Source organism: Sodiomyces alkalinus (genome assembly GCF_003711515.1).
Source record: "Sodiomyces alkalinus F11 unplaced genomic scaffold SODALscaffold_8, whole genome shotgun sequence".
Classification (NCBI taxonomy): domain Eukaryota; kingdom Fungi; phylum Ascomycota; class Sordariomycetes; order Glomerellales; family Plectosphaerellaceae; genus Sodiomyces; species Sodiomyces alkalinus.
Window position 1 is genome coordinate 1,102,966 of NW_021167086.1, and position 20,195 is coordinate 1,123,160.

The following is a 20,195-nucleotide window of genomic DNA, read 5'->3' on the forward strand; positions in this document are numbered from 1 at the left end:
CGATGCACCACTACTGATGCAACCATGTCTACTGAGCCTTCTTAATTTAGCCTCTCGTACTTGACCGTGATCTTGGTGTCTGAGGTTTTCAATATCCTTAATTCACTTTGGAATATCACCTAACAGCCGAAATACAGCGTGGTCACTTACGGAGTCCTACGGAGTACAACCGTTTTGTGTGCGGTTGCCCCACCATCACTTTGGTGCCTTATCGATACACTTTCCTATCGATAAGGTTACGATAAGTTTTTTTCTCCCTCCCGTCTGTAAGGCAGTACTACTAGTACTAGATATTTCCGTATAAGGTGCCTTGGGAATAGCGCTTAATGATTAGCGATCGTTCTTTCGGTCAGTGAGATAGCTAGGACGCCTTTCTCCTTGTCGCCAAGAGACAGCGATCGATGTGCAGCCAGAGGTTTCACTGGTGAATTTCAGTTTGCGTTTTTGGTGCTTGGCATCGCATCAAAATGGCACCAACCCGGCCGAACAAGAAGTCAAAGAAGCGAAACGAAAATCAGACCGCCAGTCCACGGGCCCTCCTCGAACTCGCTGCGGCCCAGCTAGAGCAAGGCGACTTGGAGACGGCACTTTCAGCAGCCCAAAACGCGCTCGAGGCGACCGGCGAGGGCGGCGACTTCGAACTCCGAGCTCTCGACCTTCTCGGCCACATCTACGTCGAAGTCGGCGAAATCGAAGATGCCCGCGCATGCTTCACCCGCGCCGTCCACCTCGACCCGGACGGCACCCTCGACGAGAAAATAGGCGGCGGGCCGGAAAAGTTCCTCTGGCTGGCCCAGCTGAGCGAAGACGGCGGCCAGGACAGTGTGCGGTGGTTCGAGCGCGGGGCGTCGGCGCTGCGGAGCCAGATCCAGGTCCTCGCCGACTTGCCGAAGCGCACCGCTGAGCAGGAGGCCCTGCTGGAGGAGAAGAAGCGCAAGCTCGCGGGCACGCTGTGCGGCGTGGCCGAGGTGTACATGACCGACCTCTCGTGGGAGGCCGACGCGGAGCAGCGGTGCGAGGCGCTCGTGACGGAGGCGACGCTGGTGGCGCCGGGGCTGGCCGAGTCGTGGCAGACGGTCGCCAACGTGCGCATCTCGCAGGCGAGGGTGGAGGATGCCCGGGCGGCGCTGACGCGGAGCATGGAGATTTGGGCGGGGCTGCCTACGACGCACCCTGACGTTCCCGATTTCCCTGCGCGGGTCAGCCTGACGCGGTTGCTTCTGGAGGTCGAGATGGAGAAGGAGGCTCTGGATGTGGTGGAGAGGTTGGTGGGCGACGACGACGAGAGCGTCGAGGCCTGGTACCTGGGCGGCTGGGGGCAGTACATCTCCGGCGAGAAGGTGAAGCAGCAGGTCAAGGAAAAGAAGGCGGAAGCAGACGAGGAGGAGGAAGAGTGGAAGACGCCATGGGCCTCGGCTCGGCGGTGGTTGAGGCAATGCCTGCGTCTGTTCGAGCAGCAGGAGTACGAGGATGACAGGTTAGGCGACCATGCCAAGGAGCTACTAGCTTCCATCGACAAGGAACTCGGGCCCGCCCCAGAAAACGACGACGATGATGATGACGACGATGCCTGGGAAGATGCAAACGATAGCGGCGAGGACGAGGAAATGGCAGGATAGAATGGCGCATGGAAAAGCAAGTCAGTCTTACAACAAATCTCAGAGAGCTGTGCAGAGTCATGCCCGGCTTGAACGACTTTCAGAAAGCATGATGAAACTGTGACCCTTCAATTGCAGGCTCATTATGCCATATTCAACAAGGATATATGATATATATGTACAGGAGGCCTTCAGCCTTTACATATAATATACTCTTCATCTTGGAACACATGCGGCGCAAGCACCCCATGCCCTTTCATCTCTCTTGTTTATTTTTGTTTCGTCAATGTGTTTCACACCAAACAATAGGGGGCGGGGAGATTGTATGGGAGATGCTTGTTCCTCTATGTGGCTTCAACCTTGAGCTTTTCCAGCCCCTGAGAAATACCATCCTCGTCGTCCACTTCTTCCGCATCGGTCTTGCCAGCCAGGCCCCTCTCCCATAGCTGCCTACCAGTGAGCTTGACAGGCTCCTTGACGCGAGCCTTCTTGAGCTCTGCCAGCCTCTCCTCTTCCTCGCGCACTCTATTCTCCTCCATCTCGCGCATGAAAGCGTCGCGCCAGCGTAGGAACGTCTCACGGTTGACGGCAGTACCCTGAAACTTCTTGTTCTCCTCGCGCTCGACCGCCATGGCAGCTTCCTCGCGCACCTTCTCTTGCTCCGCCCTGCGATCGGCAATGAGCTGCTCGGCCGCGTCCTTGAGGGTCGTTACCAGCGAGAAGACCATGGCCATGCCCAGGTTTTCCTGGATCGCCACCTCCAGGGCCTCCATGAGCTGGGTCTTGTCCTCGGACACGGAGAAGGGGAGATCTGGCGAGGAGACAGTATTCGGGGGCGCTTGGATGTCGAGAAATGGCGGCTCGTCCGGGTACGCTTCCGGGTAGCGCACGTAGAGGAGCATGGTCGGAAGGTCGTCGTCTTGTTCCTCTTGGACATCAAGGTCGAGAGTGATCTTTATCCTGAACTCCGTATCGGATATCTCTGGTCGTGAAAGGGTGAGTTACTTAGTCCGTACGTAGTTGCAAAGGTAAGGTTGGGGCCTTATTCATAACACGGCGGATGTATTTGGCTGTGGTCATGGCGGGGTACAAAACCAACCTGTGATTTCATCGGGGAAGATGGACTCGAGCACTTCCCGCTCCTCAATTTGCTCTTCGCGCCCCATTCTGACCCTGGTTATATGTGATGTAGAAACTGTATCAACGGATCGACTGGGGTGGCTTTCAAATGCCTTATATGCTGATATGTTGGCTCGTTATAATTCGGCAGTGAGGGCGCATCTCAAAAAACAACATAGGACGAACAGTTGGAGTTTGGGAGTGGGGTCTCGAGGTACGTACCTTATCGACAAGGCAGTTTATCTTGGTATCAGCCGGTGGGGTGTGGCTCTGCCCAATGAAGTTTAGCGTAAGCCTCACCGCCCGGCAATTGACCAAAAATTCGGATTGTCTGGGAAACATTTTGTTGAAGGGAACTGGACGTCCAGAATTGGATGCGCTCCTGTCCTACTCTCTCGCCATAATCTCACATACACACTCCCTCATAAACAGCCATCTTTTCCCTCAAAATGGCCACGAAAACTACATCATCCGGGAGTAAGAGGAAGGCAGCTCCAACCGGCAAAGGAGCGTCCGCTTCCTCGGCGAAAAAAGCCCGCCTGAACGCACCGAAGAAGACAAAGAAGGTCGAAGTCAGCGGAAACTCGGATGACACAAGCGGCGATGACCTTGACGATCTTAACGAGGGTGACGAGGAGTTTGAAGGGCTCGACGATTCTGATTCGGAGGACGGCGGTGCACCCGTAAAACAGTCCGCACCGCGCAAAGACAGTAAGAAGGCGAATAAGAAACAGGCTGACGGCAAGGAGGTCGTGAAAGGTACGGGCACTCGATCTTTTTCTTTTCTCTTCTCTTAGCATATGTTTATCTGCATCCTGTGCTTTACCTTTCATTTCCACAAAGAATGTTCCTGACAGTCCGCTAGGCCCCGACTCGTCAAAAGAGGCCCATGCCCTGCAGAAGAAGCTCGCGAAAGAACGCAAAGCTGCGAAGCCCCTGGGCGACGAAGTGCAGCGGACTAAAAAGATATGGGAACGGCTGAGGAGAAAGTCGCATGTGCCTTCGGATGAAAGGAAACAACTTGTCGAAGAACTGTTCAGCATCATCACCGGCCGCGTCAAGGATTTCGTGCTCAAGCACGATGCCGTGAGGGTTGTCCAAACGGCGATCAAATACTCCAATACCGCTCAGAGGAAACAGATTACGCAAGAACTCCAAGGCAACTTTTCCCAGCTAGCAGAGAGCCGCTACGCCAAGTTCCTGATCGCGAAGCTTGTTGTGCAGAAGGAAGCCGAGATTCGGGACATGATTATTCCCGACTTATACGGCAGAGTTCGCAGGCTCATCAACCACCCCGAGGCTTCGTGGATCCTGGACGACATCTACCGCCAAGTTGCGACCAAGGAACAGAAGGCAATTCTATTGCGGGAGTGGTATGGCCCTGAGTTTGCCCTCCTCGAGCGCAGCAAGGATGAGACTCCCACGGCCGACCTGGCGTCCATCATCGAGGCTGCGCCCAGCAAGAGGGGCCCGATCATGAAATCTCTCCTGCACATGATCAACTCCCTGGTTCAAAAGCAAATGACCGGCTTCACGATGCTCCATGATGCGATGCTGCAGTGTTTCCTCAACCTCAAGCCTGAATCGGACGAGTACACGGGATTTGTCAACATGATCAAGGATGATGAAACCGGAGACCTTTTGAAAAATATGGCCTTCACGCGTTCGGGCGCTCGCCTTGTTTGTCTTCTGCTTGCGCACGGTTCCTCCAAGGATCGCAGGAACATTCTCAAGGCTTTCAAGGACCATTTCATTCTCATGTCGGGTGACGCCTTCGCCCATATGGTCATTCTCACCGCGTACGACGTCATTGACGACACCAAGATGACTTCCAAGGTCATCTTATCCGAATTGGTGGGCGATGACGAGGAAAAGGCGGCGGAAAATATCATGGCGGCGACCACCAATCAGTATGCCCGAACGGCGTTGATGTATCCCCTCGAGGGCCAGTCAAAGGCTCTCTTCCTTCCCAACATGAACGACGACCGGCAAATTCTGGCCGAGGTACATGAAATTCGTAAGACGACGAGCAAGAAAGACAGCGACCTGCGGAGTGCGGAACTGGCGGCCGCCCTTTCACCGTCGCTTCTGAACACCATCGCCTCCTCGGCGCCCCTGCTCATGGCGGACTCTTTCGGCTGTCATCTGGTCGCCGAAGTCCTTCTTTCCGTGAAAGGCGACAAGCAAAACGCCCTCGAGGCCGTAGCCGCCGTCGCAGAGGGCGACCCGAATGCCGAAGTCGCCGAGGTTCCTGCCTTGGACGGCACTGTCCCAAGCGCGCATGTCTCTCAGACTCCCTGGGGCGGCCGCACTCTCAAGACCTTGATCGCTGGTGGCAAGTTCAACAAGACGACCGGCAAGGTCGAACAGGTAGAGCCGCCGCTGGCATTCGCCAACACGTTGTATCCCGTTCTCAAGGATCACATCGTGGCATGGGCGACGGGCCCTAGCTCTCTAGTGGTTCTTGCCTTGCTCGAAAGCGCAGACTTCAGCCATGGCGACGAGGTGAAGGCCATTCTCAAAAAGAACATCAAGGCTCTGAAGATGGCCGCTACGGAGGAGACACCAGAACAGAAGGCGAAGCAGGAGGCCGAGGAGCAAGACGTTGGCGAGAAGGCCGCGAAGAAGGGAAAGAAAGGGAAGAAAGGTGCCTCGAAGCCGGATCGTCCGGTTGGGAATGCGGGAAGCAGACTGTTGTTGGAGAGGCTGTAAAGGTTGCGCGATATGCTATAGAACACGAGCGGGTCTTGGCTAAAAGTTCTCATGCTATTTGGCACAGTGGCTTCGCAGGGGGGGCCTGAAAGTTTATACCCCTTTTTATTTCAGATGTCTACACGGGCTACTCCTTAGTGAATTAAATGCGGATAACCCAAGCAGAAGATGACGCTGGCGTTCATGAAGTGACTCCGACTCGGTAACTCCCGTGACCCGGTGAACCATCAAGCGGACTCTTGAGTGCGACGGCTAAATCCTCAAGAGTCTGCCTCAAGGGAAGTGCTCAAGTCGTACTCCTTAACCTAGTATATCGGTATGACTCCCTAAGGGGCTCTGGTTCTCGCCGCCTCGTAGAGTAATGCTTTCTTTCCCCTCTCTCCAGACAGGCGCTGAGGAGAAGGAGGTGGGTGAAGCGGTGGTACGGCAGGTAGTTGGCAGGCAGTGCAGGACTGCGATTGTCTTTAAGGCAGTGGCTACCTACCTGGTGGTAGCCCGTAAGTCAGCTGAGAGGGCTATCGGGAAGGAACAAGTCGTAAATTACCACTTGCCAAAAGATCCTCCATTCCAGATACCCACGTAACTGCCCGTCTACCTAAGGTATCCAACCCCTAGGTACTACTTTATATCTAAGGTACTTCGAGGACTCCTGGTTGTCGGGGACCTACTTCTGACTCCTACCTACCTTACCTTACTTTACGCTTGTTAGTCTATCTCGTCAAGCATCAGGTTCCTCAGCCCATGTACTGACTGGCTCCTTCTACTCTCCGTGAGCCTTTCGCTGACTTTATAGCCAAAGGTCTCAGTTAGCCATGGGCTGCTGGTAGGCATCCGGTCCATCCATACTGTGCGCTTTCTCAACCAACCTCCCCCTCCTCCTCTTCCTCCGTCGCACTTCCCTCCGCATACCGCCTATGCCGTGCCTGTTCATGCAAGTGAAAGCCATGGAACCTTACGTTGCAAACGAGCCCAAGCTAACCAAGTCATACCAGAACATTCAGCGTACTCCTCCCATCTCCCAGCCCCTTTTCATCGTACCGTTCTCCTCCTACTCAAAATCTGGCCCATTTCACAATTTTCAGGACCAACACACACCATGAGCGTCAGTATCTTAACCCGGGAGGACGACGACCTGGACTGCGCTCCCGGCCAAAAGCCCTACCGCTGCAAAGACGGCCATTTCAGAGGTTGTTGTTCGGTACATCCATGTGACTGGGACCGTTGCCCCGACCGCAATGTAGAGAAAAGCAAGCGTGACGGCGACATGAATAGCGAAACAACAACATTGACCCCAACCACAATAGCTTCCATCGGTCCACCCGTGCAGTGGACAGGAGAAATTACCACGAGTTCCGGCCCGACTATCACTACGGGCCGAGAAGACATAACGTCACTGACGCTGTCTATCACGACCTCTTTTCCCCAGCAGTCATTATCATCCCCAACACTGGCTGTTACTTCTGTGACCTCGGAGTCCTTAACAGCGAGCCCATCAATCATCGTTTCAACCCCTGAAGCGACGGAAACACCGAGTGAGGGGAATGGTGACGCCAGCCTATCTCCTGGTGCCATGGGGGCCATCTTTGGGGCCGTTACAGCGGCCATGCTCGCCGCCATTGTAGCTTATTTCCTCTGTGGAAAAAGAGGCAAAAAGCTCCGACAATCCATTCGCTTGGGGAGCTGGAAAACCCACGACGACCCACCCCAGGCCAACGACGGCTTTTCACTGTATACGGGCTCTCCTCCCGATAACCACGATCCCAAAGAAGATAGGGACCTCTTTAGTCCAGCCGAAGGTATGTGGCCCAGCGCCAACTTTGTCCATTGCTCGTGCCGTCGGTAGCTTACCACGGAGAAGGCGGCTACGAAGAGCCTCAATCACGTTATACCCGAAGGAGTGCCTTTACCTCCAGTGCGATCAAGAACCGCCCCGTCCACCCCACGTTCTGCGATGATCTGAGCCATGGTCGGATTCCTGGCATGGCGACACGGCCTAGAACAGCCACCCCAGATGTAGCCCGAAACGATGCCGCCACCCCTGAACTACAGGAGTCGCCAAAGCGAGCAGCTATTGTCGAGCTGGCTTCGCCGGGTTTGCCCAGGCTCGTTGAAATTTCGAGAACCCGACCTAGCAGGCAGATTTACCAGGCATACAGTCCAGGCGCCCCGTTGCACCCCGCCTACGACCGTAGAGTAGCGAGCTTGCGAAGCGAGTTGACAGGGGGTCTAGGAGAGCGATATCAGCAGAATCAAACCAACGGCTGGACGCGTTCGAATCCTGAATCTTGAGCCAAAAGTTTTGCTGCTTAACGGAAGGTTGCGGATATATCTGGTCTGTCATGTGTGGTTTCCTGCCCAGAAGCACGGTGAGCGATGGCAAAAGCCGACTTTGGTGGCATAAGCAGTCCCTGTGGGATCTTACTCGCCGGGAGATGGACGGTACATCATTGCGCTTGGCGGGTCATCTTTAGCCAAGGCCATGCGGTTTGACTGCTGGACACTACCCTAGGTCGGGGAGGGGTGCCTTTCCCTAAGCTTACAGGGTCGCCGCCACCTGCGTCACAAGATGTCCCGGTAGTCTAGGGGAAATAGTTAACGTAATAGAGAGACAAGGTATGATGAACTCACAACTCTGATCTAGATCAGGCAACGGAGGCGACACGAAAGCCGACTAAATATATCAAAACGCAACTGGTATTGGGTATTCAACACATAACGAAAACAATTCGTCTAATCCATCCGTAACCGGCCCCCTCCCCCAGCCAACAAAACCGTGATGCGCCGAATAAGCAGTTTTTTCCATTCTCTGTAGGCATAAATCCGTTCGCGGCCGTCCAGTGATCCCCTCAATCCGCGACCTGTTTTTTATATTCCTGATACTGGTGTTCGCAAAGTCATCTATCTGGCTTATGTCCAGATCCCTGTGGAGAGACGCTCAATGGGAGGAGCTGGCATGTATGTTCGTTCTCTCATCCTCAAAAGCACTTGGAGATCCGACGTCGACGCTCTATCCGATCGACATGGAACCCGGTATACCTCGAATTAGCTCGTCACCTGCTCTGAAGCTTGCTGATCTCATCGAGCAGTTCCTGGAGTTCTTCGTCGCCGATCTTGTCTGCAAGGGATGGTATAAGAGTCTTCGCTTCTTCTGCCGTCTCACAGCACAAGGAACCTGTGACGTAGTTTCTCAGCAACCGAACCACTGCGATGCAAGAGAGGCAACGGCCGGAGTGAAAGAGGGAAAGGGGAAGCTTTATGTACCTAACTGGGCACGTTCAAATTTGGCGAGCTGCTTGTGCGCGCTGAGAAGGCGCTCGACAGCCTCAACATTCTCCTTCTGACGAAAGCGTGAAAAGGCATCGAGGTAGTTGAGAGTCTGCGTGAGCATCCTATTATGTTTCCTCCACGTTAGCTCTGGGTGCTTTATCAAAGAAGAAAAAAAGAAAAAAAGTCTCTGATATGAATGAAGCTAGTTGGACCACGGCCTAGCGCGCAGACCCAGTGGAGTTTACGAAAAGGCAACAACGAAGCGCCGCGGGTGTATGCGTACTCGGTCTCGTTGACGTTTTTACGGTCTCCTCTTCTCTTGGCAACTAGTGCGTTGATGACAAGAGATGCTTCCGAAAGGGTGAGAGTATCGACGTTCTGGAATTCTCCGAGGTCAAGGATGTGGTCGGCCCTTTCCTGGCCGGGAGGTGTAGGCTTGGGGCGCGAGGTCGCAGCATGTTTAATGGGCGCTCTCGACATGGTGGATTGGACGCGATTGCTCGGGTTGCGTGTTGCGCACCCAGCCAGCAACTATTGGTACGGAATGAAAATGCGAATTCAGAGGTGGGGGATGTTGTCGTCGCGAGGTTTCGTTCCGGGAAGTGACGCGGTTAGGACGGGCCAAGGATGAGCGCAATGGGCAGCCGTGTGTGATGGATGTCGTTCGAGAGTTGATGGTTGAGGCTGAAGAAAAGCCGTGTCAGGGGTTGCTATTGGCTTGAGACTTTAAGAGAGGAAGGCTCCACTGCATGCGCAGCCATAATAAGGTAGCTACGAAGTAACTCGGTACCTACGAATTACAGCGTAGGCGTTGATGTACTTCCTTCGTAGTGCCAGTTTTACACCAGCTGTCCGCCCCCATCTACGAATAGAGCTCACCGGTGCCTACTATGAAGTTTATCGCAGAGCCCGTTTATCCTGGAGCTTCAATATCTAGACGGGTCTTATCCCCGTATTTCTCCGTTCTTTAATAACATTATCGTGGTTTTTATAGCGGTTACACTTATACAAGGTACACGTATCTTCAAGGTACCTAACATAAACACCTGCGTATAATGGGTGTGATTTTATTAAAGGTCGAACAATGATACGTGTGAAATATGTGTATGTATGTGGATATACGGGTATAGAAGGAAGAATATCCCAGCCCAAAAGGGTAGCGGTTGAGGATATACCCGTCAACAGGTGTGCCTGCAGGGAACCACGCAACAGATTTCAGTGACTAGCCGAGGGTGTATCTTTAGTGATCTTAATTATGTAATAGTGCAGGCTTCCAGGTACAACAGATACCTCCAGTGTCAGCACAGCTAAAGGCGGAGACCTTTCACGACCGCCTAAGTCCAACAGACATCTTGCAAGCGAATTCATATGTCTGAACACAAAGCACCACACAGGAGCATACCTATGTGAGGGCCATGAACGGTTAGCTCAACTAGACCTGATTAACAGATATGTCAGTACTTAAATGTATTATGGGGCCTTCTTAGTAGGATCATCCTCTGACTTGTTTTAAGGACCGTCTTTGCGCTCATCATTATCAATAAGGCTGGGGGCCTCATCCTCAATCGCACCTTTCATGAAGGGGGCCTCAACCAACTCAGTACAAACGACTATCTGGTCCTTGCTGGCACTTTCCATGGGTGAGCTCCAAATTTTGCTTGAAGAGCCCTGCGTGTCCCCACGGCTATTCTGTCCTCCTCTGTCTAACCTTGGCATTTTCGCCGCCCCGGTAGAGTGCACGCTATTACAGCCCGTCTCGACCCCCTGAAGAACCAGATCTCAGCTACGCCTACGGCTCCAGGCGGGATACCGAGTCGGCCAGAACCCCCTTCTGGCCTTGAGGTCATGGAGACGGAGAACTTCCGACTTCAATGCTTCAACACCCTGACAGGAACCAAGTTCCTCCTCTTCACCGACACCACCCAGGTCAACGTCGACGTGACCATGCGGAGGATATACGACTTGTATAGCGACTATGTTATGAAGAACCCCTTTTACCAGACGGAGATGCCGATTCGCTGTGAGACGTTTGACAGGAAGTTGTTGTCGTATATTAGGGAGATCAACAACAACCGGTGAGGACATCATAGCGCGAGACCAGGCCCAGTCAGGCGTTGGCGGAGGCGGAAAGGAAACGGGGTGATTCCAAACTAAACCTCTTTTCTTACACAAACTCATGACAATTGATCTTCGGCGTTGATAGTCCCGCTGTGCGGGAGTTGCGAGTTGAAAGAAAACTCTCGCTGGAAGCACGTTTCGTGCATTAATCGGCGTTGGGGAACTTAAATCATTAAAGCCATCCATTTCCCTGTCTCTGCAAGCCGGAGTGCAACCCCTCGTGCAATTTTCTCCAGAGCTAATTGTTACATCATGTTGTCTCGACCAACCGCGAGTTGCGGAAGCCCGACTGAGCAGGTCTTTCTGAGATGCTCAGCTACGACGTGTCCATCCTGTCGTCGCCTTTCTTATTCTTGTCCTCATCTTGGTTTCCAGTGTCGCCACTGCCACTCGGCTCGCCGTCCTTATTCAAAAGGGGAGCAGACTCCCCGTTCTCCTTAATGTCCTCGAGGGATGCCTTCTGGGCCGCCTCGGCGTCCTCGCGTGCCTTCTTCTCTTGCCTCGCCTTCTCCTCCTCCATACTCATGCGTAGCGCCAAAGCAAGCTCGGGGTCGAGAGCCGGGTCGAAATCGAGGCCGCCAAAGTCACCGCCCTCGCCGGCACCAGCCGCACCGGCACTGCCGGCAGCTTCTGCGGCGCCCTCGCCCAGCAATATCGGAGACGAGATAATCTGATCGCTCAAGAGGTTGCCGCTCGGGGGGATGACGACTAGATGCGATCCCTCGCTGCCCTTCACGTTCTCGTTGAACGCCTGTAGCTTCTTCTGGGTGTCGCCATCATCGAGCTCGCCGAAAAGCACGAAATCCACAGAGACATTGCCCTTCTTCATCTTCTTTGCGAGTTGGACCAGCTTCTTCTCTTCCTCCTCGACGGGTGAGCAGACGAAGACAATTATCCGTTGCCGCTGGGACTTGTTCTGGCGATGCTTGAGAGCCAACTTTATGAGAAGAAAAAGACAAGTTAGCGCGCGAGAAGCTTTGATGGGGGGGAGGGAAGGGGGAAATTCGATGGCGACGGGAAGAGGAAAGCGAGAGGTGGCAATCGAGAGTATATACGTACGCCGGCGACCTGGATGCCGGTGGCAAGATGCGACGACCCTCCAATCTTGTTCTTTGTTCGATGCAAGCCCTCCAGAATCTTGCCCTGCTCCGTTGTGAGAGTCACGAGGACCTCGGGGCCCTTTCCCCCCATGCTCATAAGCCCGACAGAAGACTCCGGATTGCTGCGAGTAATTTGTTGGAAGATCACAGTTGCCGCATCGGCTTGGGAGTCGAATCGAGTGGGTTGGTAGTCTCCATTTCTGCTGCTCTCGCTGTTGTCCACGACAACCATCACCGCTTCCAGAACCATCTTGGGCAAGCGCTTTTGATGGTCGGTTTGAAAGTCGCTCGTTGTACTGGTCGCAAGAGAAAAGCAGCTACGTGCAGGGACTTGTGACCTCGTTAGAACTCTTACTGGGTGGTATCTGACGAGCGTGGATCGACGAGTTGTGTGTAGGTAGGTAGGGGAGTGCTTCGGATGATGGTGATGCGTTCAGAAGGACGAAGTGCAGATGTAATTGAGAGGTACGTCGTAATTAGGTGGTAGCCTCAGACAGGCAGGCACGACCAACGAGGTGAGCTCCAAGGTTGCTCTTACTGGTAGACTAACAAGGTCCACACTTTATTAGGCCGAGAAAGTACGTACCACCGAAACATGAAGTGACAAGAGCTATAGAGTCACGTGATAGACCCACTACTAGAATGTAGATACCTACAATGCAGCCAATAGACATTCTCACGCAGATTCAGCAAAGATATCCGTATTTGGCTCCGGGACGACCTGAAGGGGGGCGTTATGTAAGCTGACCTCACAGTGGTTTGTTTACTTTAATCCAGGTGTTGACCCACCCAACCATGAAGCTGCAACCATCAACAGCAGCCTCATATCTACGGGGTTTCCTCAAAGTGACATCTTCCGTGTTCTATTGTGCTCCTACACACACAGCTGCGCGCTCTCTGAAACCTCACCATATTCTGAGGTCTCTCGGCATATACATATCAAAACTCGAGATGGCGCCCGTACGCACAAAGAAACGTGTTTCGAGAGCGTCTCCGGCACCGCGCTCTCCAGCAGCAGCGGAAAATCACTTCATACCAACCAAAACCGGCACGCCCACACGGAAGAGTCCGTTGAAGCAGAGGAGAGGGATTACTCTTGAGCAAAAACAGGCTATAATAGAGAATCTGCAACTGGAGAGTGGGTGCTTGATTTCCCACTTAACCGTGTCGTCCCGGGAGGTCTGTTAACCCAAGCCTAGTTACGGACCGTGCAAGGAGGTTAAGGGCCCAATACCACGCGCGAGCCCAGAGTCTACGGACACGAGTGGAAATGCGCGTTAATCGCGTGCCAAGGTCCCTTCTTCGCGTCACCATGGAAGATTTGGTAGCCAAATGCGTTGAGGACCAGAAGAGAAGACTTCTCGCAACATCGCGGCCACCCCCTGTACCAGAGAAAGACCTCCCTCGGCGAACTAGTCCCGTGAAGGCTTCTCACGCCTTGCAGGGCTCCCCGAGATCGCGCAAGCGCCTCAGGTTTGTTTCTCCCAGCACAAGCTACTGGTGTAGTGATGCGCAGCTGACGACGTTGTAGCGACGCGATAACAAGTGGGGACAAGGAAAACCAGGCCAACGAGATGGATTATCCTAAGAAGAAACACCGGACGGGACCTATGATCCCCTCATCCTTGGCCGGAACCGGCCAAGTTCTCTCTCCTACGTCGACCAATGTCCGGCAGGCGATTCGCGACCGACCGCCTCCTTCTCCTTCAAAGACACAGATTTCCAGGCCAGCCTCGCCGCTGAAAGCGCCTACTACGGCCCGTGCGGCATTGGCGAGCGTGGTGGAGAAAGCCAAGACAACACGTCCTATCGGCATGAGAAAGGCGACGACATCGTCGACCACCAGCTCCGTCGCAACGACGTCCACTACTGCGAAACGGACGAGGAGAGCCGCGGCGCCCTCCTCTTCTAAGCCACCGACGTCACGACCCGCGACACGTACGGGACGGCGAGCCAGCGTGTCTAGTGATGGGAGCACTTCAACGGTTGTGAAGAAAGCGGGGACGGCATCGAAAGTCGCGTCGGCTGCTACAAGAGCCGCGACGGGGACCGTACGAAAGGCTGGCACGGGAAGTACCGCAACGAAGACTACCGCGGCGGCGGCTGCCAAAAAGTCCACCGCGGCATCTGCATCCGGGTCTACGCGCGTTCTGCGAAAGAGAGGATAGAAAAGGACAGCATAGAAGAGGGGCCCCCTCGCCAAGACTAGGAGCCGGAAAAGCCACTATTGTTTTGGGGCTGCTGTGGGAAGTAGAGTTCGGAAACGGAGGAGGATTCATCCGTGTGGGCAGCTTTTTCTTGACGGCGTTACATTCGGGACTGGGACTGGGACTGGGACTGGCACACAGGGAGGCACGGAAATGTGACATGACAGATTTTGTCCGCGGGAGCTTCTCTCGGGATATACAAGGCCGAATGGAACCAATTCTAGATGGTAGCGATTCGTTGGGCGAGGCCCCTGCAGTCGTCACCATTTCCCCATATTTCCCCCAGGCGAGATTGTGATTTCAATCAACCTGCCGCCCCCGCCGCCGCCGCCGCCGCCTTCTTCTTCTTCTTGTCGTCCACCAACTCGATATTGTCCTCGGGTATCTCCTTGTACTTCTCCAACAAGAACTCTTCAATTTCGTCGCTGACGTCGCCCTGCACGACGATCTCCTCCCCGCCGCTGGGGGTTTTGGTCACGGAAGACCCTGTCGCGAACTTCTTTCCGAGGTCCTTGGCGACTTTCTTCAATTCCAGACCGAAGGCCTCGAGGCCGATGACGGCGGTGACGAATTTCTTCTTGTTGCGCTCGATCCTCTTGATGACGATATGGCTGTTGGCCAGCTTGTCGGCTTGCTTGGCCTCTGCGGCTTGCGCCTTGGCGGCTTTCTTCTGCGCGTCTTTGGCGGCGCGCTTCTGGGCTTCAACGGAGAGAGAGGCCGTTGCGGCCTCTAGGGCTTCTACAGATAGGAGGTCAGAATCCTTTCGTCTTCGTGTTGTGTGCCGGTTCCTTTTGCTTTTTGACCTCGTCGGTGGGACAGACAGGGTCGGGGGAAGGGTGTTAGATCGAACCTGGTGACCAGATGGTGTCATAGAGGGCGGGCTCGTTCTTTTGAAGCCAGTCCTGGCACTTTTTCACCGTACCGCCATATTCGCAATACTATTCATTGGTGTATTCGAGTTAGAAAAGCTGGGTGTCTAGCTGGCATGCTATGAGCCGGAAAACGGGGGAAAATAATAGTCCAATTTCAAATATATTGGGCCATACCTCTGGGGGAAGGCTGCACACTGGGGACAGATGGTTCTGGTCAGCACTCTTGGACACTCAGCGTTGAGGGGTGAAAGCAAGGAGGTAGGTGTATGAATCGTCCACTCACCGCCGCAGTAAGTGACACGACGACTCTGGGGTTCGGTTACGATCTCCTGTCGCTGCGTCTCGGCCATCATGTATAAAGTGTAAAGGAATAGGTCGAAGGGTTTGCTATGAAAACCCGACGGGAAAGAAGGGGGGATGCCGTCGGTGATGCGTGGCGTGCCCCTCTTGCTCCTGGTCCCGTTTCTTGTTCTTTCATTGCGGGGTCCTGTGCAATTGATGGAGGGGCAGCACGGAACTTGGACGCTAGCTACCTTAGCTACAGTAGGCCTTATGTAAGGTAGAGTGGCTTGGACCAACTAAACGGTCGCCGTTGCTGGCGCAGGTATACCGTGCTGGTGATTACATAAGGTAAACAATCAATACATGTACTCTGTTACCTACCTCCCCGTCTTAGTCATGACGGAATCAATTCCCCCCTCCCTCCCCTCCTCCACACCAACAGCCTGTTCACCATTCACCATCCATCACATCCCGTTGAACTGAAGACATTCATGGCGGCAAGGCCACGTTTTCTTCTTATGTCTGGTCTCGATCATGGGCCGATACATCTTGCATCCTCGGAACCATGGATTAAGCCACCGCCTTCAGCCTCCACCGCTGGTTGAAGGGCCGAGCACCCGATAAATTCAAGAGCCATCGCCATTGAACCGACCGATACTACGAAGTATGAACCCATCCATCTCGAGCTGCGTCGTTTCCTGGCACTCCGTATCGGGTATTCCCTTTCCCCAGCCAAGCCGATGGCTGCCGCTTCTGGCCCATGAGATGAGGCGAGGATTGAAGAGTCATTGGGTCCTTGACCCAACCAGCTTCTTCCCACCCAATCGACGAACGGAATGGCGGGTTGGCACAGGCGTTGGGCTTTTTAAGCGCCGACTTCACGCTCTCGCGGCCCATCATTGGATGTTGGGTATGCAACCAATACCAGCCTGGCAACCACACATCGTCCGTATGCCGCATATCCTCCCCAGTACGGATACGCTTCTTCTACCATTCCTCTTCGCGCGCGCCAGCCAATTGCTCATCCCGTCCTCTTCCAAAATTAGAAATGTGGTGCTTGTCTTGATTGGCCCTTTTGCGTTCTACCCTCTTTCCGCTTCCTGGGAAGGGGTACAAACGTACGAAGAACAAGGCGAGATGATCCCCCAATCCTTGGCGGTGCCGGTCAACCGACAGCACGAGAATGCCGTGCCGTCACATCGCTGCCCCGAGCCTTGCCTTGCATCACTTGATCGCTCATGTCCAGTCAAAGGTCACCAGAGCCGCTGCCCGTCTTGTCCGGCGTCTCTCCGATGCCACCCTGTCCCGTCCGGATCGCACAGGAACAATGCATTACAAGACGACCAAACTCCCTCCTATTTTCCTTTTGGCTACCCGGTGGTTTGGTCTGGTCACCTTCACTTTTCTTCCTCTCCTTCCCTCGGGTTGTCTTTCTGTATTTTCTTGAACGCTTCGTCGACCGAAGCAGCCTGTCGTTAAAGGGCTATTTTTTCTTTCTTGGTCCTTTTTGTTTGTTTGGGGGGGCTTCTTCTTCCCCTGGACCTAGAGCGCCGTGCGTCCTCGTCGTGGTATCGCCACTGGTTGGCATCTTCTTAATTTCCATTATATTCTCGTCGACCTTACGTTCTTCGTTTCACTGCCATCTAGGGTTTATTCATCATCATGGCTGAGCTGGTTCTTCTGCCGTCGTCGACTTATCGACCCCCCTCGCCTCCGCTGGCTCGGAGACCGGGGAAGTTACTTAATACCATAATTGAAGAAGAATCCGAGGAAGAGAGTGGCATCCGTCACCGCCACGGCATACAGCAGCAGCAGCAGCAGCAGCAGCTCTCGAACACGGCGGGTGGTCGAAATGGCCAGAAGCTTCGTCCTCGAACCGACATGCACATCGAAGCATGGCTGTCACCCATGAGCGACCATTTTCCTACCCCCAGGGGATTCCACTACCTGGCTGCGCCTATTCTGCCGTCTTCCCCGTCCACCGGATCCACGGACGGTCCGCCTTCTCCGTCACAAACCTCGAACCAATGGAACTACCGGTCAAGCGTCATGACCGACGTGACAGAGTTTGACGACTTGTACGGCCTCAGCGATGAAGAGGAGCCGCTGGGGCCGCTGGGGCCGCTGGGGCGAACGCCGTCCAGGAAGTCTTCGCACAAGAGGAAAGGTGCGACTGGGGCGGTCACGCCCGCATCTCATGCTCGGGGGAATCTGCCGCAGCTCGTCATTCCCAATACACGTAACGGCCCGACCGAGGAATGGTCCGCGACGTCGGCGAGGTCTGCTGGTCTCAAGAAGCTAACTTCCCCCATTCCGCCAACCCCTCCCACCCGAGTAGAAATGTCGCCTCAGGTTTTTTCCTTCATGCAGGCTCGCCAGGCCCAGGAGGTCCCAACTCTCTCTGCTCCCCCATCCTTGGACGGTAGTCTGGACGGAAGTCTGAGTTCGGAGCAGATGGCCCAAATGTCGGCCCCGCCCACGCCAGTCATCGGCAATGACGACAATGTACAGGAGGACGGCTGGTCCGGTGTTCAGCTCCAGCCCGGTGCACTGGCAACCCTGCAAGCTCTCTCGGGGGAGAGCGACAGCGGCAGCATGACCGCACACGAACAGGAGGGGCCAGAGCAAGTACTCGAAGTCGAAGTTCCTTCTGAGCCGATCCCAGAGATGCGCCAGCAGCCACTTCGCATCTTCACCGGCCTCCACTTCCAGGCACCTCGCACTGCAGAGTTGACGCCGGCATCGCAGCACCGCTCCCTCGCCGACCTGACAAGGCTCGAGATCCCTTCTCCTGGCGGCTTCTTCTTGGGCCTTTCGCCTCGTACGAGGAGCACCTGGCACATGCTTAGCAAGAGCCCCGAGGAACTGGCACCGCCCACTTCGACAACCGCCGAGCAGTTCTACCGCTGTCCCTGGAACGCGGAGACCTCGGCCCCGCCCGTTCCTCGCATCCCCTCGGCCCTCGCCTTGCCGACAAGGCTTGCTGCCAACGACAACATGGCCGAGCAGTTCTACCGCGGCGTCGCTGCCTCGTCGTCACCGGTCGAACAGGTCGTGGAAGTCAAGGATGAGGACGACATTGAGGACGACATGCCCACTGCACGGCCTCCCCAGGTGCCGAGCACGGCCAGTGCCTCGGATTCGTTCACCGTCGCTGTGGAACCCGTGTCTCCGGAGGTGGAGGTGGAGGAGGAAGCACCAACGGAGATCGTCACCGTCTATGACCCTGACTACGCTCGTAAGCAGCAGGAAGTTGCGCTGTCGAATCTCGACCGCACAGAGATGTGGCTCATGGCACAACGATCGTACCTGAAGCCTGTCGAGATCGAGGAGAAGGAAGGAAGCCATCAGGGACTCCCCGCCATCCCCGAAGACACCGAGGAGGAAGAGGAGGAGGAGGAAAGGGAAAGCAAGACATCCGGGACGGAACTCGAAGTCCCAATGCTGCCGAGGAAGAAGACAGTTCGCTTCTCTTCCATCGTCACCACCACCCGCGCCCCCTGCCGCCTGCCTTCTAAGCTTCTCAGGCAGGAGTCGGCATATTACCGCGCGTTTCAGGACTATATCATCCGCAAAGGGTCCCTCGACGTCTTCGTTCATCGGCTCCCTCGCTTCGAGGCCCTTCAGGCCCAAAGGATCTCTCTCCCCGAATACCATCGCAACCAGCTCATGGGCAAGTACCAGCTGAGCGTGGTGCCCCAATCGGCGAAGAAGCGACTCAGCGCCAACGTGGCCCGGGGTGACGACATTCTCCTCGATGATCCCGAAAAGCTTCGCCAAGAGAAGGAACAAGAGGCCATGAGCCAAATAGCCATGTCTACCTGGCACGTGGCCGCCAACAAAATGCTCAACGGTGGCCGTCTCATCTCGTCGCCCGTCGCCAAGCGTCTCGCACACGCCTCACGCATGGCTCCGGGGAAGAACGGTGTTGCTCGCGATCGCGCACGCATCCTTGACCTGGGAGGTCAGTCGACCTGCGACTGGGGATGGCACTGCGCGCTTCAGTTTCCGAACACCAAGATCTACACGGTGACGACCAAGGCCATCCGCCAGCTGTCCAACTCCAACATCCGCGGCCCGCCGAACCACCGCCAGGTTGCCGTCGAACGTCTGACGCGCCTGCCCTTCGCCGACGCCCAGTTCGATCTCATCTCGGCCCGCGAGCTGCATTCGATCCTCAAGTTCGTCGGCGAGAACGGCGAGGACGAGTGGGAGAGCTGTCTGCGCGAGTGCATGCGCGTCCTCAAGCCGGGAGGCTACCTCGAGTTCTCCCTCCTCGACTCGGACATCGTGAACGCGGGCCCGCTCGGCCTTGCCAAGAGCGTCGAGCTCGGGTTTACTCTCAAGACGCTGGGCTACGACCCGTGCCCGACCAAGATGTGGCTCGGCCGCCTCGCCCGCGCCGGTTTCGACGAGGTCCGCCGTGCGTGGATGTACCTCCCCATGGGCGAACGGCGGCCGGCTTCTTCCCCCACGACTACGTCCGGAGCTGCCAAGCCGCTCCCTGCCCTGCCGAGGGGCCTCCCCACGCCCCCGCCGTCCGACGGCGAGGGCCCACGGACAGTAACCCTGGAGGCCATGGTTACGGGGAGCAGTGATGCCACCACCACTGGGAGCAGCGATGCCGCGGCGAGCATCACGGGCCTCGCCGCGAGTTGGGTTTGGGAGCGGTGGCTCCTGCGGTGTGAGATGGAGAAGTTGGCCGGCGAGTTGAGACTGACAGACATCGTCACGACGGGCCGCGCCATGACTGAGGCGGGGAAGTGTCTCGATGGTGTGGCGGCTATTGTCGAGGAGGGGCGGACGTGTGGCGCTGGATGGAGGGTGTTGAACGGTTACGCGAGGAAGCCCAAGGTTGGATCGGGGGTCATCCCCGTCCACATGGATGCGTGAGGCTGAGGAATTGAAGCCGGGGTGTTG

The 20,195-nt window shown here is 55.4% G+C and overlaps 11 protein-coding genes across 11 annotated transcripts; 7 read left to right on the forward strand and 4 right to left on the reverse strand.

The window, feature by feature from the left end:
- The first annotated feature begins 103 nt into the window (after nt 1-103).
- On the forward strand, nt 104-1,785 carry SODALDRAFT_314737 (TPR domain-containing protein). The gene is made up of 2 exons (XM_028609268.1): nt 104-266; nt 354-1,785. Exon 2 carries the CDS (start codon nt 468-470, stop codon nt 1,617-1,619), a length of 1,152 nt encoding a protein of 383 aa, XP_028464797.1. The 5' UTR covers nt 104-266; nt 354-467; the 3' UTR covers nt 1,620-1,785.
- On the reverse strand, nt 1,716-2,902 carry SODALDRAFT_335210 (RWD domain-containing protein). The gene is made up of 2 exons (XM_028612395.1): nt 2,698-2,902; nt 1,716-2,580 (listed from the first exon to the last, which is right to left on the reverse strand). Exons 1-2 carry the CDS (start codon nt 2,762-2,764, stop codon nt 1,943-1,945), a joined length of 705 nt encoding a protein of 234 aa, XP_028464798.1. The 5' UTR covers nt 2,765-2,902; the 3' UTR covers nt 1,716-1,942.
- A 187-nt stretch (nt 2,903-3,089) lies between these two features.
- SODALDRAFT_314740 (PUF6 protein) lies at nt 3,090-5,592 on the forward strand. Its single transcript, XM_028609269.1, has 2 exons — nt 3,090-3,476; nt 3,583-5,592. The coding sequence occupies exons 1-2, from the start codon at nt 3,167-3,169 to the stop codon at nt 5,427-5,429; spliced, it is 2,157 nt and encodes a 718-aa protein (XP_028464799.1). The 5' UTR covers nt 3,090-3,166; the 3' UTR covers nt 5,430-5,592.
- A 933-nt stretch (nt 5,593-6,525) lies between these two features.
- On the forward strand, nt 6,526-7,718 carry SODALDRAFT_280749 (hypothetical protein; the record flags this gene model as incomplete). Its single annotated transcript, XM_028608255.1, has 2 exons — nt 6,526-7,225; nt 7,288-7,718. The coding sequence occupies 2 exons, from the start codon at nt 6,526-6,528 to the stop codon at nt 7,716-7,718; spliced, it is 1,131 nt and encodes a 376-aa protein (XP_028464800.1).
- A 377-nt stretch (nt 7,719-8,095) lies between these two features.
- On the reverse strand, nt 8,096-9,393 carry SODALDRAFT_335212 (RNA polymerase Rpb4). Its single transcript, XM_028612396.1, has 3 exons — nt 8,980-9,393; nt 8,691-8,818; nt 8,096-8,601 (listed from the first exon to the last, which is right to left on the reverse strand). Exons 1-3 carry the CDS (start codon nt 9,174-9,176, stop codon nt 8,480-8,482), a joined length of 447 nt encoding a protein of 148 aa, XP_028464801.1. The 5' UTR covers nt 9,177-9,393; the 3' UTR covers nt 8,096-8,479.
- A 403-nt stretch (nt 9,394-9,796) lies between these two features.
- SODALDRAFT_352199 (trafficking protein particle complex subunit 4) lies at nt 9,797-11,034 on the forward strand (the record flags this gene model as incomplete). The annotated part of the gene is made up of 3 exons (XM_028613584.1): nt 9,797-9,804; nt 10,211-10,336; nt 10,430-11,034. 3 exons carry the CDS (start codon nt 9,797-9,799, stop codon nt 10,773-10,775), a joined length of 480 nt encoding a protein of 159 aa, XP_028464802.1. The 3' UTR covers nt 10,776-11,034.
- SODALDRAFT_335214 (26S proteasome regulatory subunit s5a) lies at nt 10,885-12,396 on the reverse strand. The gene is made up of 2 exons (XM_028612397.1): nt 11,874-12,396; nt 10,885-11,751 (listed from the first exon to the last, which is right to left on the reverse strand). The coding sequence occupies exons 1-2, from the start codon at nt 12,162-12,164 to the stop codon at nt 11,131-11,133; spliced, it is 912 nt and encodes a 303-aa protein (XP_028464803.1). The 5' UTR covers nt 12,165-12,396; the 3' UTR covers nt 10,885-11,130.
- Nucleotides 12,397-12,729: 333 nt separating this feature from the next.
- SODALDRAFT_212583 (hypothetical protein) lies at nt 12,730-14,214 on the forward strand. Its single transcript, XM_028607287.1, has 3 exons — nt 12,730-13,052; nt 13,114-13,387; nt 13,446-14,214. The coding sequence occupies exons 1-3, from the start codon at nt 12,866-12,868 to the stop codon at nt 14,080-14,082; spliced, it is 1,098 nt and encodes a 365-aa protein (XP_028464804.1). The 5' UTR covers nt 12,730-12,865; the 3' UTR covers nt 14,083-14,214.
- Nucleotides 14,215-14,263: 49 nt separating this feature from the next.
- On the reverse strand, nt 14,264-15,499 carry SODALDRAFT_335217 (translation machinery-associated protein 22). Its single transcript, XM_028612398.1, has 4 exons — nt 15,277-15,499; nt 15,168-15,187; nt 14,972-15,059; nt 14,264-14,859 (listed from the first exon to the last, which is right to left on the reverse strand). The coding sequence occupies exons 1-4, from the start codon at nt 15,344-15,346 to the stop codon at nt 14,426-14,428; spliced, it is 612 nt and encodes a 203-aa protein (XP_028464805.1). The 5' UTR covers nt 15,347-15,499; the 3' UTR covers nt 14,264-14,425.
- A 244-nt stretch (nt 15,500-15,743) lies between these two features.
- SODALDRAFT_212615 (hypothetical protein) lies at nt 15,744-16,846 on the forward strand. The gene has a single exon (XM_028607288.1). The coding sequence runs from the start codon at nt 15,942-15,944 to the stop codon at nt 16,752-16,754; it is 813 nt and encodes a 270-aa protein (XP_028464806.1). The 5' UTR covers nt 15,744-15,941; the 3' UTR covers nt 16,755-16,846.
- A 91-nt stretch (nt 16,847-16,937) lies between these two features.
- On the forward strand, nt 16,938-20,168 carry SODALDRAFT_341121 (hypothetical protein; the record flags this gene model as incomplete). Its single annotated transcript, XM_028613017.1, has 1 exon — nt 16,938-20,168. The coding sequence occupies one exon, from the start codon at nt 16,938-16,940 to the stop codon at nt 20,166-20,168; it is 3,231 nt and encodes a 1,076-aa protein (XP_028464807.1).
- Nucleotides 20,169-20,195: the final 27 nt, after the last annotated feature.